Here is a 3,199-nt window from a genome sequence, read left to right as displayed (position 1 = left end):
TTCACTTCACCTCGTTTCAGTCTTAACACAGACACACTATCATGTTAGAAACCAGCTTTCCCCAACGTATTTGTGCGAAAAAGATCATAGACTCGCTCCAGAATTAACTCCGTGGGCAGTGTTATTACCTATACTAAACTAATAGGAGTCTTAAGAATATACACTGTATCCATTGTTTATTGCAGTCCTTTATTTAAGATATTTAAAGACTTAATTAAACTAAATTAATTGCAATACCACCTGGCAGTGTATCCATAAGGGAAATCATCCTAGACGGGAGTTGAAATATGCGAGTTATGCATCTCATGAAATTCCTTGTACTGTAAGCAGTTAGACGAACTCTTGGCTAGTAAGGCTCAATACATAAGGCAACATAAACATAATTTAAGCTATGGACTACGAGCTCGTCAGGAACTCTGAGACTTTACTCAACCACCCTCTTACATGGCTGACCTTGGGGCTATTTCCAAGCCAAGACCAGCTGCAAGTATGGTTCATTAAAATAGAGTTTGCTGTGGACAGGTAAGTGAATGCAATCCTTAAATGACTTATGTAAGGAACTGTCAGAGACTGAACTTCTAATACCCTCATGTCCTTTTATCATCTATACATTGACTGGGTGGTACGTAACAGTAAAAAAATGAAATATACTAGCAGTTGTCAATGAGCGCCTGATTGGCTTATGGCTGTGTCTTTGGATTCTTTCCACTCCACTTTCTAAATTACACCAACACAGCAATACAACCCAGTAAACCAATACTCCGGCATTATCGGAGCACAATTTACTACCGTTCTCTTACCCTCAAACATTGCCATAACCACACTACGTAAACCAAGCAACACCCACAAAAACAAATAGTAAAGAACATCCTTACCCTAAATCAATATTCGTCACGAGTTTATCCAGGATTTCGGTGATTTTGAGTTCGAGCGTCGGTTCCTCCATCTGAATGCGTTCGCAAGACTCGATGAAGGCGTTCTGGGCGACGAGAACAGCTGAGTATGAAGACTCCACCAAGGAGCCCAATTCTTGCATTTCAGCTCGAAGCATCTGACCTGGTAGGAAAACGTGCTGGTGTAACTTAGAATCTAACGAAGGTTAAGTAATAATGTTAGGGGCAATATTTACTGTTTACAAGTACGATGAGTGAGGTAACTGCAACAGGGTAAGGCGAAATTTTGATCAGAGTCGGGTATGACATGATGATCCAACTTGTTTCCCGACACCTGTAAATAAGCAAATGATTAACAGTATCTTATTTCCTTTCTTTAAAACTAGAGTCCTTCGCACTTACCATGATTAGGCTCAGTGTTCATGCGCCGAAGAAGGACAGAAAACCTTTGGTGAAGGAGCTTCAAGAGGTCCACGCCCTCGCTCGTCTGCTTCGTTAGACCACGTCGTAAGTCGTCGCTTTTCTTCAGCACAGACTGAAGTAATCTCTTAACCTAGAACAGGAGGTTTACTTTTAAAATTGGCAAGAATTAACGCCATGGGAATGTAAGCAAATGCCTTCTTTTTCAAAGACATCTAAACAAATGATCTATTTTAGTTATAATACACAATGGCAGACGAAAAAAAAATCAGACTAAGCAAAGAACACTCGGCAAAGATTTTCAAGCAGTCTGTGGGAATCATATATACCTACATAACTCAAAGGGTCTAGAATCAGTAGTTATGTATGATAATAGATTTTCAGAAGTGTTTTATTTTTTATTGATAATGTGAGTATTTGTGCTTGAATCTATTAATCTGACAAAAGACTGCTATAGCAAATAAATATTTAAATGCAGTACAATGGAATCCAACCTTTCTCCTCTTCAAACAATTACATAAATCATTTAATTGGTAAATACTTCTTGTTCCCAGAAATATATAGATGAATTAAGAATCTGAAGCCAAACTATAAGATCAATAAGAATGACACATAAAGTATATAAAAACAAGTCAAAAACAGTAAATAAAAATATGTGAAAATTATAAACCTCCTCGAGGGCAGCGATGGTGCTGGGGTCCGGGCAGTGCAGGGGCTCGAAAGGAGGCCGCCCGTACCTCTCGCCGGCGCCGTGCGAAGCCGACCCGACTGCCAACGAAGATATTTGATAAGGCGGTGTGTGGAGAGCCTTCGGATAAAGGTTGTTACACGAAATCACGAAACTTTATGTATATTTGACAGTTCGAAAGAGAGGACGATGGAAGAGGTTTGGATGGTGTGAGGTTGTGATCAATTCTCTTTCTGAAATGAATTAGTTTAACGGTGTTTGATTGGTATCCCTGTCGTCAGTTCGTCAATAATGATACACCTTCACGTACTGGATTAGTATATTACCATTTACTTTTTCTTATACTTTTTAGTATCACAATCTCCCTTCACTTATCAAGTCGTCCCGAAACAGAGCAAGTTTTTTCTTTACCGTTCCTCCTGGCCGCTTCCTCCAGCAAGGACACGTTCAGCCCGGCAGCAGCCCTGGCCACGCTTTGGGCCACGCTCTGGTTCACCTGCTGCAGGACGGGCCGCAATTCACCTAAGGATGGCGCCGGTCTCCTGTGTGTCGGCGAAGTGTGTGTGTGAAAGAGAGGTGGATTTGCTGATTAGGACCGACTCAGACTAATATAAACATGGTTTATCATTAGTCCGACTGCCCGAGGTTAATGGTAAGCAGGGCGACCACCAGCGAGCTGGGAGGCTGGACTTCATCTTACTAAATATGGCAAAGGCGAAGGCAGAATGAAGTGATAATAACATTTGGAAGAATAAAGGATAGGAAGCACAAAGGAGTAGTGTGTAGGTGGCACTTAAATATGTATTTATGTAAATGCAGAATCACATTTTAAAATGCTCTTATCATAACCATAAATGCACGACACACGAGTTTGCAACGCTCATAAAATAAACGCAGACACATGAAATACAACACTCTAGATCAGAGACAATTAAACACCGATTCGCACACACGCGCCGCTCTCGCATCGCTTCGTCCAAATACACTTGTCCTCACGTCAACTTGGCGACGAGATCCTGGTGGAGGGAGAGCATCTTCTCGTGGATATCTTGGACGGCGGACTCGACCCTCTTCCCCTCCGCCTGCACCTCCTCCCGCACCTCCATCGCCGCCCTCAGCGTCTGAGTCCCGAGGTCCTCCAGCCCCTCGCGCGACTGCTGCCACGCCTCCATCAGCTCGCCGACGCCCTGGGAACAGC

The 3,199-nt window shown here is 42.6% G+C and overlaps 1 protein-coding gene across 1 annotated transcript in view; it reads right to left on the bottom strand.

Annotated features, from left to right (window-relative positions):
* Window positions 1–3,199, bottom strand: part of LOC119590754 — a gene marked incomplete in the record, with an annotated part of 26,818 nt that overhangs the window by 5,218 nt on the left and 18,401 nt on the right. The window contains 5 exon segments of the mRNA XM_037939463.1: window positions 876–1,056; window positions 1,296–1,446; window positions 1,984–2,081; window positions 2,413–2,543; window positions 2,998–3,188. Coding sequence (XP_037795391.1) covers window positions 876–1,056; window positions 1,296–1,446; window positions 1,984–2,081; window positions 2,413–2,543; window positions 2,998–3,188 — 752 coding nt within the window.

This window comes from Penaeus monodon, chromosome 27 (assembly GCF_015228065.2).
Source record: "Penaeus monodon isolate SGIC_2016 chromosome 27, NSTDA_Pmon_1, whole genome shotgun sequence".
Classification (NCBI taxonomy): Eukaryota; Metazoa; Arthropoda; class Malacostraca; order Decapoda; family Penaeidae; genus Penaeus; species Penaeus monodon.
The sequence above is the reverse complement of the archived record's forward strand: the minus strand, read 5'-3'. Positions and strand labels throughout refer to the sequence as shown.